General features: G+C 52.0%; 1 protein-coding gene across 1 annotated transcript; it reads right to left on the minus strand.

The window, feature by feature from the left end:
* On the minus strand, positions 1,161-3,687 carry LOC110392316 (olfactory receptor 2A12-like). Its single transcript, XM_021384464.1, has one exon. It carries the CDS (start codon positions 2,599-2,601, stop codon positions 1,624-1,626), a length of 978 nt encoding a protein of 325 aa, XP_021240139.1. The 5' UTR covers positions 2,602-3,687; the 3' UTR covers positions 1,161-1,623.

Genomic DNA, 14,730 nt, shown 5'->3' on the forward strand with positions numbered 1-14,730 from the left:
TCTCATTACAACCCCCCGCTATTAGCAGGGACACCTCCCACCAGTCCAGGTTGCTCACAGCCCCACTCAGCCTGGTCTTGAAAGCTGCCGGGGGGGGGCATCCACAACCTGGCTGGGCAACCTGCTCCAGTGTCTCACCACCCTCACAGTCAAGAATTTCTTCCTAAGATCTCCTATAGATCTCCCCTCTTCCAGTTTAAAGCCATTTCCCCTCGTCCTGTTGCTACATGCCCTTATGAACAGTCCCTCCTCAGCTTTTCTGTAGGCCCCCCCCAGGTCCTGGCGGGCCACAGTAAGGTCCCCCTGGCACCTTCTCTTCTCCAGGCTGAATACCCCCAGCTCTCTGGGCCTGTCCATGTAGAGGAGGAGCTTCAGCCCTCTGATCATCTTCGTGGCCCTCCACTGGTCCCTTCCAATCCAAATCATTTTGTGATTCTATGAGTAGTGACTTTATATACTACAGAGCTCAACTAGCACCTCTGTCTGAACAAAACCCCGGGCCTGTGGCCTGGATCCCAGCTTGATTCTGCCATTTTCTTGCTGGTGATGTGCTAAGGGTCAGACTAGTGACGGTGGTGTGCCATGAACAGCCCCAGCTTCAGGCAGCCCCAAACCCACAGCTGTGATGATCAGAGGCAGCAGCACCTTTCCCATGGGGGAAAGGCTGAGGGAGAGGAGGGTGTTCAGTGTGGAGAAGAGAAGGATGTGGGGAGACCTCACTGTGGCCCTCAGTACTTGGAGGGGTTACAAGCAGGAGGGGGCCTGGTCTGGTAGCGACAGAACAAGGGGAATGGCTTCAAACTAACTGAGTGGAGATTTAGGTTAGATATTAGGAGGAAATTCATTACGCAGAGAGTTGTGAGGCCCTGTCGCTGCTGCCCAGAGCTGTGGGTGCCCCAACCCTGCTCAATAAATTATTTTCTTCTTTGAATTAAATCATGTGATTTTGTGATTTGCATTGCTGCTGAATGAGCTGAAGCAAAGGTTCTCAGTTCTGTCCCCTGTGTAGACCCTTCCACAGCTAGTCTAAAACCCAGTCCAGCTAATTAGTGGGAAGACAGATAGGCAAAAGATGAAGAATTAGCTTCTACAGGTGTGCTTGTATAAGAAGTAGACATAGTTTCAGCTGACTTTTAGTTAAGAAAATGCTTATTGTGAAGTCTGTTGTGAAGTCCTTTAATAACAACCTGTGTTTTTCGGAACCATCAAAAACCAGAGCGTGAGACACAATGACCTGGAGATAAACTTCCAAAACTGAACTGAGAAATGAGACTAGGAGAGAAGAGTGTGCTGATTAAGTAATTCATCTGGGACTTGGTAGATGACTTGAAGAATTCTATGGAAAGTTTTGTAAACGTTAAGTCCTACGCATCCAGAAGGGTAATGTTGTATAAGTGATCATGAAGCACAAAGAGGTTGACGTTTTCTGCGGTGGTGACCCAACTTTGACTTGACCTGAATAAACCAGCAAACCTAGTGTGACCCAGTCTGCTGTAATTTCTCCCTTTTACACCCTGGAGGTGCCCGAGGCCGTGGATGGGACCATGGGCACCCTGAGCTGGTAGGGGGCACCCAGCCCACAGAACTGGAGAGTCTTTAAGGACCCCTCCAACCTGAGCCATTCTATGAGCCCACGATCCCAGCAGGAGGAGGCCCCACATCAGCCCCACAGCCCCGGGAGCCCCACAGCCTACACAGGGTCCTCCGCAGGGCTGCCTGCACCTCCTGGTTGCGGAGGCTGTAGATGAGGGGGTTCAACGCAGGGGTAACGATGCAGAACAGAGCAGACACCACCATGTCGGCCAGCGGCGAGTCGTTGGTGCCGAGCCGGTTGTAGTTGAGGTTGGCCGTCACAAAGTAGAGCGTGACCACCAGCAGGTGGGCAGAGCAAGTGGAGAAGGCCTTGTGGCGGCCGGCGGCCACGGGCATGGCCAGCACAGCCGCCAAAATGCGCAGGTAAGATCCGACAACCAGCAGGAAGGGGCCGAGACCCACAAAGACGCTGGCCGCGTGCAGGGCCGCTTCGCTGGGCCGCGTGTTGCCGCAGGCTGCCCTCAGCAGCGGGGGCATGTCGCAGAAGAGGTGCCGCAGGCGGACGGCCCCACAGAAGGACAGCCGGGAGGCCAGCAGTGTGTGCACCGCCGAGTCCAGCACTCCCCACAGCCAGCAGCCCGCGGCCGCGGCCTTGCAGGCAGCCCAGCACATGGTGTGCGCGTAGTGCAGGGGGTGGACGATGGCGGCGTAGCGGTCGTAGGCCATGACGGCCAGCAGCGCGCACTCGGCCCCCGCGCAGCTCATCAGGAAGAAGGTCTGCGCCAGGCAGCCACGGTAGGAGATGGCTGCCCGTGGGCGAAGGCTGTCGGCCAGGACCTTGGGCACTGTCACCGTTGAGTAGCAGATGTCCAAGCAGGAGAGGTGGCTGAGGAAGAAATACATGGGGTTGTGGAGATGGGGGTCCAGGCACACGAGGGTGAGTATTGCGGAGTTCCCCAGCAGCGTGACCAGGTACGTGGCCAAGAAAAGGACAAAGAGGAAAGGCCGACCATGGGAAAAGCCCAGCAGCAGGATCTCTGTCACCTGAGTCTGGTTCCCTCCGGCCATGAGGCAGCTGTGTCGGTCTGTGGGCAGAAAAGAGCGCCAAGAAGAGGTGGAGATGGTGAACAGTGACCACAGAGTATGGGTTTCGCTGTTGGGGTGGCTGTGGTTCTATTTCAGCGGTGACTGAAGGATTCCCGTGCTGATATTTCGCAGACAGTGGGATTTCACTGTCCAGGGAGGTGCTGCTCAGTGCTGGAGATCCAACTGCAGCAGTCACACAGAGGAAACCACGGCAAGTGTGCATCCAGACTAACTCACAAATCCTGGGTCCTCCTGCCCATCAAACCCATCCTCTTGAACACCCAACATGTCTCTCTTTTCTTCCCATTTGCAGTTCGGGTGACTGCATCCTTCCCTGCTTCCTGCACAAAGTCAAGTCCTTCTTGAGATGCTACAGCCACGAGGCCTGCTCTCTGCCAGCTGCCTGGGATGTGCCATCACTTTGCACCAGCTAGAAGAGATCATTATTACTCTTTTTTCCATCCTGCCTCTTGCTCTGCTGTTTTTGGAGTGCTTTGCTCTGTGATAACCAGTACCTAAAATGCCCAGGTTTCAGCTGAAGGAGGCTCGCCATGCTGTGTTTGTAGAGCCACAGGTGAATTGAGCTGTTGGAGATCTCTGCCTGGGCCTCCTGACCTTCCATCCATCCTATTTCTATCACCCTGACCCAAGTGTCTTGCTGACTGCTCTGTGGAGCTGTGATGACCCCTGTTCACGTATCAGGGAAGCAGTAGCTGCCCATAACCCTCAGCCAATGCCTGGTGAACTTGCCACTCGCTGGGTACACGCACTCAGGGCTGCTGTTACCCATTGCGCCAGTGCCATGGAGCCCTGCAGACACTGGCCAGGAGCTTTGGTCTCCCTTGGGGTACACATCTGGCCCAGCACAGCAGTGCCATGTGAGGCTGCTAGAGAAATAGGACTAGGAGAAAGGCTAAAGAACTGGGGGGTTCTGGTGGCCAACCTGGTGGCCACGAGCTGGCAGTGTGCCCTTGTGGCCAAGAAGGCCAGTGGGATCCTGGGGTGCATTAAGAAGAGAATGGCCAGCAGGGTGAGGGAGGTGATCCTCCCCTCTACTCTGCCCTGGTCAGGCCACATTTGGAATACTGAGTCCAGTTCTGGGCTCCCCAGCTCCAAAAAGTTGGGGATCTCCTGGAAGGAGCCCAGCAGAAGGCCACAAAGATGATGAAGGGCCTGGAGCATCTCCAGTACGAGGAAAGGCTGGGGGAGCTGGGGCTGTTCAGCCTGGGGAAAAGACGACTGAGAGTCCTTCTGTAGATGTTTGTGCTCTCCCTGTTTACTGAGCACTAAAGATGTTACCTTACATCTGTGCAGTTCCATTGTTTTTACACAAGATCAAACAGAGTATGACAAAAAGCCCCAAATAAAAATAAATAAAAAATCCCTTCCCCTTCACAGATCTGTTTTAAGCAACTGGGTACAACTGTCACGTCCCTTCACTAGATTAAACAACACCACAAGATGATTTCAGGGGCATCCTCTTGCTTGACACCCATCCATCTGCTTTCCTCTACCCAAAGCACGGATCACGGCATCACAGAGTGCTGAGGTTGGAAGGGACCCCTGGGTCCATTTGGTCCAACCTCTGCTCCAGCAGGGACACTCAGAGCTGCCCATGTCCTCGTCCTGGTGGGTTTTGGGTCTCTCCAAGGATGGACACCCCACAGCCTCTGGGCAACCTGTGACAGCGCTCTCTCATCCTCACCATTAAAAAGAAAAGAAAAGAAAAAGGTGACCTCTCATGTTCAGAGAGATCCTCCTGTGTTCCAGTTCACGGCCCTTGCCTCCTTCTGCCCCTGGGCACCACTGGAAGGAGCCTGGTCCTGTCCTCTTTGCACCCTCTCTGTTCCATTCATACTCTTTAGGTCTTTCTCTTCCAGACACAGGAGCCTCTCACCTGCTGGTGTTTTCTCCCTTTTTCTCCCTGTGCACTGGGACCACTCTCACTGCTTGTTTCAAGAGCAGACAAAGAGCTTTGATGCTTTCATGAGGAAATTTGCAGCCATTAGTCCTATTTCCTTTTTCTTACTCTCCATTTTCTTTTTTTTTTTTTTTCTTTTTTCATTATGATTTTACCATGGAGAGGAAATCTTTCAGCCGTAAGACTAGTTTAGCACAACCACAGAATTATTTATGTTGGAGAAGACCATCGAGTCCAATAATCTCCTAACACTCACAAGCCCACCACTAAATGAGCATCCCTCCTGCCTTACACAGGAGGAGCAGGGGAATTTTGAGAGCAGGAGGGATGGCAGTAAGGAGGTGAGGGATGCGAATATGATCGTGTGTGCTCTGATCTGGAGCTCAACCCTTGGACAGAAGAACAGGTGAGACAAAGGCAAGTGAGCCCACCACTGGCCCCAGTGAATCCTTGGTTTGGTGAAAGCACCACACAAGGGATGTTTTGAGCATCCTAGTTCCAAAAAATGGGGATCTCCTAGAAGGAGTCCAGTGGAGGGACACAAAGATGATGAAGGTCTTGGAGCATCTCCTGTATGAGGAAAGGCTGGGGGAGCTGGGGCTGTTCATCCTGGGGAAAAAGAAGACTGAGGGAGGATCTGATTAGTGTTCACAAATCCCTAAAGGGAGGTGGGAGGCAAATGGATGAGGCCAGGCTCTTCTCGGTGGTGTGCAGCCATAGGACAAGGAGCAATGGCCTTGAACTGGAATGCTGGAAATTCTGTACTAACATGTCGAAGAACTTCCTTCTGATCAGGGTGATGTAGCACTGGAATAGGCTGCCCAGAGAGGTGGCAGAGTCTCCTATGGAGATACTCAAGACCTATCAGGATGTCAACCTGTGCGACAGGAGGTAGGGAACTGCTTTAGCAGGGGAGTTGGGCTTGATGATCTCCTGAGATCCCTTCCAACCCCTGCGGTTCTGTGACTCTATGACTCTGTTGCTCGTGGTGTTTCCAGCAGCAGAAGGGAACCATGAGTTCTGCTGCAGGAGTGAGTGGGAGGGCTGGAGAGCTGCCCATGAGGCTCTCCCAGTGCTGACAAACTCAGGCTGCATTGGGTGTGGAGGCACAGGGATGTGATGCAGCCACACAAAGGCCAACCCTAATTTTTCCACTGTGCTCTGGAGCAACATAGCAGTGACATTTAAACCCTTCACCCGCAAACACCCTGTGCGCAGGGAAAGGGAAACTTGGTCAGAGAATCTCCCCTCCTCCCCCACAGCTCCCCAAAGAAGATGCCTCACTTTACCTTGGTGCCCCTCCCATTGCCCCAGCATTTTGGGGTGTGTTGTGCCACCATCCATTCTGCAGGAGGGCAGGCATGCTGCGTGCCCACCCCAGGCACCAGCTGCTCCTGCAGGAGGACACTGCTCTCCCCTTGAAGTTCTGCCAGCCTATTTGCACCCAGGTGAGCAGAGCAGAGCCTGGAATGTGGGAGTGGGATCCTGAGCCCTGGGTATGGTTGGTCCCAGCCTGATGGTTGGACTGGGGGAGCAGGCAGTACCGCAGGCGGAAATTCTCCTGAAGAGAACTGGGCAGTTTTGCTGGAGGCAGCACCAGCCCCCAGAGCCTGCCCAAATGCCTGGGCCACCCGGAGCCCTGGGTGCCAGAACATGCACTGTCCCCATGCAGTGGGCTGGAGGGGACCCTGAGAGGGCCCCATCGTGAGTGAGAGCCCTTTGAGCATCCCATCACAAGCAAGGGTCTGGCCTCCTTACCTCCATGTCCAGCAGCAAACTGGCAGTGCTGGGTGGGAGGGAAAGGCGATCCCTATGCCCACATGCTGCCCAGTGTGTCTTACCTGCACCAGATGGAGTCCTCTACACCTGTGAGCAGAGGAACAGCTTTTAACCCTGGGAGGTCCTGAGGGAGAGGCTGGCAGAGACAGCTCTGCTCCACAGCAAAAGCACGGAGCAGAGATGAGTTCCTACAGTCAGCCCACACAAGTGGGACCTGAGCCTGATGAACAGAGCCCTACTGGCACAGGGCTCCCCATGATTCCCTGCTTGAGTCTAACTCAGCCTGACCTCTCTGGCCCTATCCTCCCATCCCAGCCCTCAACAGCTCTTGTGCACCTAGGCTGCAGCTCAGCTGATCATGCACTGGGTACCCCATGCCATGGGGAAGGGCCAGCTGGGAGGGCTGGGAACTGATTGAGCCAATTAACTGATAAGCACAGATAGTACACTCCATCTTCACCAAAAAGTGGAGAACCTGCAGTCCTCACATCCTCCTTCACCACACTGTGAGGTGTCACACCGGCCAGTGCAGCAGAGGGGCAGCAATGGGCAGGGCTGGCCCAGCACACACCTGCAGTGCAACAATATGGCACCGGTTGTGCTGGGTTAATGCACAGGTTGGGCTGGGTTAAGGCACTGATTGTGCTAATTAATGCACTCGTGCTGGGCTAAGGCACTGGTTAAGCTGGGTTAATGCATTGGTTGTGCTGGGTCAAGGCATGGAACAGAGCCCTGTGGCTTCCTGAAGAGCCAGGCAGGAGGACTGCTCAGCCTCGTACTGGGTGAGTGCTGCCTGCCCTGAGTTTGAGGCGGCTCCTGCCATGAGCAGCAGTTATGCTGGTGTTTGATGTGTAGTGCCATGGAAATGCAAAATGGGAAACCCAGAGCATGGGAAGATGGCAGCAGGGAGGGAATTTGGAAGGAGACAATTGTTCCTGCAGTAGGAATGCATCAATGCTCGGGTTACCAGGCCCACGGGTGCATAGAGGTTGCAACCAGGGCTTCATAGGATGCTGTGATATTCAAGGACATGGGGGCTTTATCTACTAAAGATTTGTATTTATCACAGATCACCACCAGCAAGTACACTATGATTAATAAGGCAAATATATGTGGAAATTAATACAGATAATAAATTATTACAGATTATAGCAGGAAGCAAATATATAGGTAGCAAATATTAAGGGCAGAGCACCAATTAACAGTAGCAACAGATGTAGCAGAAAGGCAATTAGAGGTGAAAAAATCCAGATATGGATTGGTATTGCCAATCAAACATAGCAATAATGCAAAGTTTGAATAAGAAATGAATATAGTTATGGTTACAAGCTTATCAGCAGTTCAGCATCAAACTGATAAAAGATGGGAGCAGGTCAGGGTCACGCTGAACTTAAGGTGTCCCAGTAAGAAAACCAACCCCCAGAAGAGGGCATGGGGGGGACTGGAGTGTCCTACAGAGTTGGTCTGCATCATGGAAGTGCTTTATTGCAACATATCTGTAGGGTTTCCTGATGATAGGGCCATAGCAGCCAAACAGAGAATCCTAGAATCACCAAGGTTGATCCAGTTCAACCATTTACCTACCACCGATAATTCCCCACTAAACCATGTCCCTCAGTACAACACCTAAACATTTCTTGAACACTTCCAGGGACGGTGACTCAAACTCCATATCTAAAGCTTCAGGAGCGGAGGTGCTGGACAGTGCCATCAGCTGGAAGGTGCCGACAAAACTAATGAAGTAACACTGAATATTCAATGTGGTAGGGAGCTAATGCTGGAGTGAGGGGAAGATGATGTCAGAAGGGATGGAAAAGGAAGATGGAAAGAGATAATTCTGAGCCCCGTCTGTCTGAGAGGGTTTTCAGGGCAGAAGGACTGTGACAAAAGGACTTTGTGACATCGCCATGGGCTTTGACCTTACAAAATGTCCCCTCTCTCCTGCAGAAATGTTGAACATTTCCTTGCTTCATGCTGAAATTCAGTGGCACATCACTCCTGTGTGACCTGGCTGCTCTCCCAGGTTTCTGGATGGAGGCTGCAGCACTTGAAGAAACAGGGCTTTGCTGAGACCTACAGGGGAGTGTGCAGCCATGGGGATGGCCCCAGCTCCTGTGAGCACTCAGCACTTCTGGAAGTCTGACTCTTTAATGAGTGCAGAGCCCTTAATGTCTCCACTTATAAGTGCTGTGCTTTCCAAACCTAAAGGTACTGCTGTAAAACCGTGGACTTCTAAGTCACGTTTCCCTGTTTGTTTTGAGAGTTGGATATTAGGTTGGATCTTGGGAACAATTTATTCTTCAAAGAGCGGTCAGCACTGGCACAGGCTGCCCAGGGCAGAGGGGAGTCCCCATCCCTGGGGGTGTTCAAGGACTGCAGGGATGTGGCACTTGAGGACATGGTCAATGGGCACAGTGGGCGTCGGTTGGGGTTGGATTTGGGGATCTTAGAGGTCTTTTCCAACCTTAATGTTTCTATGGTTCTACGCATCTTTTCCGGCTCAAGGATTCTGTCTCGAGCAAACCCCACCATCGCACAGTGCTATTCCAGGCCACAGAAATCTGCCCCCAGCGTCCAACCCCAACCCAAAGCACGGCCCCATGGTCACTAATGCTGCTTTGGGCTGCATCCAATCAGAGATGGAACACCTCCAAGACCAGAGGTGCCACAGCTTTCCTGAGCCCCTGATCCTGATCTGATTGCCTTCACATGGGTACAGCAGGGCTGCTGTGTGGTCCCCCTGAGTCATCACTCCATCAGGCTGAACAAGCCCAGCTCCCTCAGCCCCTGCTCATGGGAGCTCACCTCCAGCTCGATGATGTGCCTTGTGTTTCGGGGAGCCCAGCGCTGCATCCAGTATCTGGATATCTGGATATTAGGAAATACAACTTTTCTGAAGGAGTGGTCAGGTGCTGGAATGGGCTGCCCAGGGAGGTGGTGGAGTCACCGACCCTGGAGGTGTTCAAGGAACGTTGAGACGTTGTGTTGAGGGATGTGGCTTAGTGAGAACTATTGGTGATAGGTGGATGGTCGGACTGGATGATCCTGGAGGTCTTTTCCAACGTTGCTGATTCTATGATTCTACATGGTCTCAGGGGTGCTGAGCAGAGAACACAACTGCTTGCCTCATTCTGCTGCCTTTACTTCACACAGCCTGGGATGCTCTGGGCCCCCAAGGCACGCTGCTGCCCCGTGTCCAGTTTGCTGCCATTGCCACCCCCCCCAGGCACAGGACCTGGCATTGTTCTCATTGAATTTCATGGGGCTCCCGTTGGCCCACTCCTCCAGCCTGTTCAGATCCCTTCGAATGAAAACCCTTGAGCGTATACGCTGGTCCTCTTGATTTGGGTGCAGTCTCCTTCATGTCACTAATGAAGATGCCAAACAGGACAGGGCCCAGGACAGATACCTGTGATGTCTCATTTGTCACTGGCCTCCAGGTGGAGGATGACTGCTTCAACATTACTCTCTGAAACTGATGATCCAGATGGTGTTTCACCATCGCTTTCACCGATGTTGCTGTTGCTTTGACATACACAAGCTGAACACACTTTTCTTCCCGTGTTTTTGAACACATTTCTACTGGCAAGGCGAGCCCAGCTGCTCAGACCTTTGCGTGGCCATGTCTGACTCCAGAGCTCAGTAATGTGTTGATGGCAGTGTTGGCCCCACTGGCTGCAATGGGCTTGTGTTGGTTTTGCTCAGTGGCTTTGACTGTCCCTCATGCAGCTGTGATGGTGCTAAACGTGCTCTGACAGAAGTTAGGGTTAGGGTTACAGTTAGGATTAAGGTTAGGGTTAGGGCTAGGGTGATGAGAAGAGGCAACAGACACAAGCTGTAAAAAGAGCCATCCCCACTGGATGCCATGGAGAATCCCTCCAGCGCTAGATCTGACCTCCACAAAGCCATGGACTCTGTCCCTGCAGACACTCAGCACCTGCATGGCCACAGCCCCAACGATTGTGCTCTGGGCAGAGGCTGGACCAGCGTCACCATCAGCATGAGTCTGATCTCAGCAGTTAAATTCTATTGGGTTTGATAAGAACAGCATTTCAGATTTTTCTCATTGCTTTCCTCTGAGAAAGAGTTTCCTTTGAGACGTTATTTTGCAGCAAAGTTGCCTGGAGCTCCCTCTTATCTAGGCCAGCCCAGAAGCAAGTATAGGAAGGAACTGGCATTTCCAGCTTGGGCTGGCCAAGGTGGGACAAACTCCTCACACTGCACCCTGTGAAAGCACTAATGGAATGCAGCACGCTGTTTTTCTCTAAAATGACGGTGAGACTTTTTTTGGCTGAAAGAGAACAGCAGTGCCTCATGCTGCTCTACAGCAGCGAAGGGACTCGACTGGTTGCATCTTCATTCCATTTAATTCACCGTTTGTATTCATATTGCCGGGAAAAAAAAGGCGGTAATGGTTGATCCAGCTCCAAAATGGGCCAAAGCTGACCTGATTCAGGTGTGTTTATAACAGGCTGAGAGCAGGCACAACGCATCAGGCCACGCAAAGTGGCTGTGACCCCTCAGTGCAGGGTTTGGGGTCGGTGGAACACCTGCACAGAACCCCAGCACCAGCCCAGGGCCAGCGTTCCTTCCTGGGCTGCTTCTGCTTAGAGAGGGACAAGCGAGGGCTCTCCCACCACCACCGAGCAGCTCCTGCCCACTGATTGCTTATGGGACAGCCCTGGCCTCACCGCCATCCCCACCCCTCACCCTGCTCCGTCCTCACACCAGCTCCATCCTCACGCTGCACGGAGCCTGCGGGGGTTTGCCCAGGGGGCTAATTACTGCACTTTCAAACGAGACGCTTTAAATAGAAGGTTGAAATTGGAGAGAAAAGTTTTCTTGCTTCAGTTTACCCGCTCGGGGCACATCCCCAGCGGGTTCTCTCCGCAGAGGCACCGCCATGAGGGTGACAGCACCAGGCAGAAAGCCCAGAGCACCCCGCTTCGCTGCCCAGAGTGCTTTTGTGGCACTCATAAACGAGGCACAGAGGGAGCTGTTAGAAGTTTGGTGCATCGTTCCTATTGTAACTTGGAAACTGTTTACATCTGCCCTAATCCACTGCATCATCAAATAGAGCAAGGAGAACGACAAGTGGAGAACGTCCTGCTGACTTTGAGACGTCCACACTCTGAGCCAAGAAAAGGCACGCACCAATCTTCTGGAGTATTAGAAGGCGAAAAAGCTGAACAACTTTACAGCGCGTTAGCAGTCAGTATGAAATGCCTGAGTGGCAGCAAACTCTGTGTAAAACGTGGTATAGCAACAGGAGACACGAAGCTGAAGTTCCATGAGCAGTTAGAATCATCAAATCCTAGAACGGCCTGGGTTGAGAGGGACCTCAAAAATCATCGAGTTTCAACCCCTCTGCTGTGGGCAGGGTCACCAACCCCTAGACCAGGCTGCCCAGAGCCTAACTTCTCCGGTTGTGATCTGGATTTTGCCTCTGTGCCCAAATTCCTGCTCTGCTCAGTGCAACTATGCCATTCATGCATGGCACAGCCCTGTCACACATCCTGGTTCTTACAGGCAGGAAGGGCAGCTCGATATTCCTCGTTCTGGCTTCCTGCCCCCTCTGTGGGGTGGGTGCATGGGGAGATGGCTGCTTGCATTTAGCTGCACCTCTGCTGTGAGTACCCGGACAGGTCTCACCACACGAAGCTACGACAGAGATTTCATAGAAACGCGTGTTTTAAAGCTTTAGATAGGAGCTTGGTTTGCTGCGTGAGTCTGTGGCAGGGCTGGAGGCCAGGAGCATGCCTTGAGCAACGGGAGGGAGCACACCACGAGCCCTTGAGAAAAGTTTTGCTGCTGATTTCATAATCAGAATTCAGCAGACATCGCCGATTCCTTGACCTGCTTTGGGTAATAATACAACAATCCCATTCCCAGGCTCAGGGTCAGCCTAATGCTTCTTCACCCTTCCTTTATCCCAGCATTCCACTGTGCAGTTGTTGCCACAACAGAAACTGTAACGTTGAGCTAAACCAGCATCCAGAACTTTTCCCTTTGTGGTTTAACATAATAATGTCCGGAGTTCAAATAAGGAAAGCAAAAATCCTTGTGAGGGAAGGAACAGCATCTGCCAGGCACTACCAAGAATTCTTAGGTGGTGTTTGACTCAAGTGTAAATAAAGAAACAAAGAAAGAATAATCGAAGTTCTCAATTTGTTCCATAAGAACAGACCAACGTTCTGTTAGGGTGGAGGCTGGTCAAGAGCGGTGTCCCCCAGGGCTCAGTCTTGGGACCGGTGCTATTCAACATCTTTATCAATGACATGGATGATGGAATCGAGTGCATCCTCAGCAAGTTTGCAGATGACACCAAGCTGAGCGGTGCAGTTGATACATTGGAGGGAAGGGAAGCCATGCAGAGGGACCTGGACAGGCTGGACAAGTGGGCCCATGTGAACCTAATGAGGTTCAACAAGGCCAAATGCAGGGTGCTGCACTTGGGCTGGGGCAATCCCAGGTATTTATACAACCCGGGCGAAGAAACTCCTCGAGAGCAGCCCTGTGGAGAAGGACTTGGGGGTCCTGGAGGACGAGAAGCTGGACATGAGCCAGCAGTGCGTGCTGGCAGCCCGGAAGGCCAACTGTGTTCTGGGCTGCATTAAAAGAGGAGTGGCCAGCAGGGAGAGGTAGGGGATTGTCCCCCGCTACTGGGCTCTGGTGAGGCCCCATCTGGAGCAGTGCGTCCAGGCCTGGGGTCCTCAGTACAAGAAAGATGCAGAGCTCTTGGAACAAGTTCAGAGGAGGCCACCAAGATGAGCAGAGGCTGGAGCACCTCTCCTAGGAAGAAAGGTTGAGGGAACTGGGCTTGCTTAGTTTGGAGAAGAGAAGGCTCCGGGGAGACCTCATTGTGGCCTTCCAATACTTGAAGGGAGCCTATAAACAGGGGGGAACGATTGTTCACAAGGGTGGATAGCGATAGGACAAGGGGGAATGGTTTTAAACTGAGACAGGGCAGGTTTAGGTTGGATATTAGGAGGAAGTTTTTCACTCAGAGGGTGGTGACGCACTGGAACAGGTTGCCCAAGAAGGTTGTGGATGCCCCAACCCTGGAGGCACTCAAGGCCAGGCTGGACGTGGCTCTGGGCAGCCTGGGCTGGTTGGCGACCCTGCACTCAGCAGGGGGTTGAAACTCAATGATCTTTGAGGTGCTTTTCAACCCAGGCCATTCTATGATTCTGTGATCAATAAGGGGCAGGGAATGGGGGAGAGAAGAAAAAGGGGAGAAATTGAATGAGAAGTTGTTTTGAATCCAAAGCATTTTAAGTTACAAAATCAACGGTGACTCAACGTCAGAGGACCAAACGGCACCAGATGGTGCACAGAACAGATGCTAAGTGTCACCGCACAAGAAGCAACAAAGCATATTTTGCTCTCTTCCAAGGAGGGCGGAAAAAAGACTTTCAGCAGAGTACCCAAAATAGAGAACACGTGCTGCCATCCCAAATGCAAAGGCTTCCTTATGTTAACTTCAAGCATGTTTGTTTCTCTCTTGCATCTAACACCAAACATTTCAGGATGAGATCTCCTGACAAATTTTAAATCCTCTTTCGTTTTGCAAAACAAACACCTCATCTGGGGAAACGGGACTGACCACCCCCACTCAGGTGGGCCAAAAAATGTCAGCACTAACTTGACAGCTGACAGCTACCCAAGCAATGCCAACCGTGATCTGTACCAGTATGCGAAGACACGACACCGAGATGACAGATCAGTGCTTGAAATTTGAGAAGGGATTGTTTCATGGATTATGAAAAGTAAGCATTTAAGACGAACAGCAAAGAGCTAGGAATGACCATGCAACAACATCCCAAGTTAACATCAAAAAAGAAAACAATGTAAAGAAGGAAGGTGGAGAAAAATAGTACTTGTCTGTGATCTGCGACAGAACCGCACACTAGTTAATTTGGGACTCAACCAACAGAGCTTTGGTATCACTGACACTCGTGCTTAACTTCAGAAGAGGGAGTCAGGCAAACAAACTCATCCTAAGTGCATTACCAAGGTCCCTTCCCTGATTCAGCGCATTTGGAATTATCATAGAATCATAGAATCAGCAAGGTTGGAAAAAACCTCCAAGATCATCCAGTCCAACCATCCACCTACCACCAATAACCCCACTAAACCATGTCTCTCAACACAATGTCTCAACGTTCCTTGAACACCTCCAGGGTTGATGACTCCACCACCTCCCTGGGCAGCCCATTCCAGTGCCTAACTACTCTTTCAGAAAAGCAGAATTTCCTAATGTCGAGCCTCAATCTCCCCTGGGTAACTCAAGGCCATTCCCTCTCGTCCTGTCACTGTTACAAGAGAGAAGAGGCCAACCCCCAGCTCACCACAACCTCCCTTCAGGAGTTATAGAGAGCGATAAGGTCACCTCTGAGCCTCCTCTTCTC

The sequence above is a fragment of the Numida meleagris genome, chromosome 1, assembly GCF_002078875.1.
Source record: "Numida meleagris isolate 19003 breed g44 Domestic line chromosome 1, NumMel1.0, whole genome shotgun sequence".
In the NCBI taxonomy this organism is placed as follows: Eukaryota; Metazoa; Chordata; class Aves; order Galliformes; family Numididae; genus Numida; species Numida meleagris.